The sequence below is a fragment of the Aplysia californica genome, unplaced genomic scaffold (genome assembly GCF_000002075.1).
Source record: "Aplysia californica isolate F4 #8 unplaced genomic scaffold, AplCal3.0 scaffold00508, whole genome shotgun sequence".
In the NCBI taxonomy this organism is placed as follows: Eukaryota; Metazoa; Mollusca; class Gastropoda; order Aplysiida; family Aplysiidae; genus Aplysia; species Aplysia californica.
The window spans coordinates 424,720-426,337 of record NW_004797778.1 but is presented as its reverse complement, the minus strand read 5'-3'; the positions used below and the strand labels follow the sequence as shown (position 1 = coordinate 426,337).

Sequence of the window (1,618 nt, the reverse complement as noted above, 5' to 3'; positions counted from 1 at the left end):
ACGTACATATTGAAACCATGGCTGTCTCGTTCCTAGTGAGCCTGTGGCTGTGCTTCACAATGTCTGTCCTTCAGGCCTATCTCCCGGTCAACGTGGCGTCTCTGGAACTGCCCAGACATCTGAGCTCCAGTGACAAGCCTTCAAGGACAGTCTCAGACTCTGCAATCAAATATTTAATGAGCCACCCTTTGCACAGAAACGCTGGTTCTCCTTTAGAAACAGTGTCTGTCGGCTCCCAGCAGGGAGAAAGCGCTCCAAACGTAAAATTGACAAATGGGTTATCTAAAGCTCTTTGCCTCGAACTGAAGGCAGAAGACAGACCTTTGCTTTGTAGAATTTATCCTTTGAGCGCATATATTATTAACCTAAGTGCCTACACTACTAAAGATCTTTCAAATTTACTCTATACCAGTTTGGAGAGAAATGTTACCGTGCCTTTCATGAGCACACGTTTTTCGCAGTCGTTGGGACAACCACCAAGAAGGTTACGCACATTTTCATATGATAAAAAAGCTTTAGACAGAGCGACACCACAAAAGATTAAAAATGATGGAGAGCCAACCGGCACGCTAGGGTCTTTAAAAAACTCCAACGAAGTCGACACAATATTGAGGAGACGCTCCCAAGCCCCGAATAAATTCGGCCCCATCATGAGAAAGCGCCAGCAGATGTCTTGTTCACAGCAACACATCACGGTCCGGGACAGCGAGCCTCTTCCCTGGATGTGCACACAGCGTCGCACCTGGAGGTCCCTTCCAGTGGGCTACTATCCTTCCCGAATTGCCGAAACGGTGTGCGAGAGCTCTACTTGTATGTCAGGCCACTACAACTGCACCGCGGTCACCTACAACACCCAAGTGCTGCAGTTCTGTTACAACGCCAATTGTAATGACGTCCGGATACCTTACTCCATGCGGCGCTTTTGGAAGTTCACCGACATCCCTGTCTCTGTGGGGTGCATGTGTTCTCGATAACCCTAGTTCCAGATATAGTTATTTATTCTTACTAAATTGGCATAACTGAACATTTGATAGCTATAAGACAAAGGTACCACGTTGAGTATATTATGTCTGTTTCATGATTTATTATGTTTGACAGTGTACTATTCGGAAACACTGGTAAAGGAGACGTCATCCATTTCAAAGGACGTGTGTCTGTATAATGAAAGTCACTCCTCGCCTTGAGTGCACAAGAACTGAGTTCAATTCCCAGTCTAGATTTATCAATTAATTCTTTTTTGATGCGCCTGGTGGGGGGGAGCGGCACTTAAAGTCAACCACAGCTAAAGACTTAGATGTGTTATAACAGAAGTCAGCGAACATTTATTTTGAAGGTTTTCGGTACGTTTTGGAAATGCCTCAAATGTATGAGTACTGCCCGTCTAGAAACTATAATCTACTCTTCCTCAGGCACCCAAACCACAATGGGCAAAACGCATATCACAGCTCGTTCTAAGCTCCATAGGCGAGCTGCAATTCCATTTTTAACCTTCGTCATGTAAACCTTCGTCATGTACATGAATCAGTGTATCGAGGTAACCAATGTCTCTCTCGAATGCAGATAATCGCGTAACAGAGATGATTATAGTCTAATACAGAATCCCGTGTCCTGTACAATG

At 44.9% G+C, this 1,618-nt stretch overlaps 1 protein-coding gene across 1 annotated transcript; it reads left to right on the top strand.

Moving 5' to 3' along the window:
- Positions 1 to 17: 17 nt before the first annotated feature.
- LOC101857050 lies at positions 18 to 974 on the top strand. The gene is made up of 2 exons (XM_035971798.1): positions 18 to 260; positions 684 to 974. The coding sequence occupies exons 1-2, from the start codon at positions 18 to 20 to the stop codon at positions 972 to 974; spliced, it is 534 nt and encodes a 177-aa protein (XP_035827691.1).
- Positions 975 to 1,618: the final 644 nt, after the last annotated feature.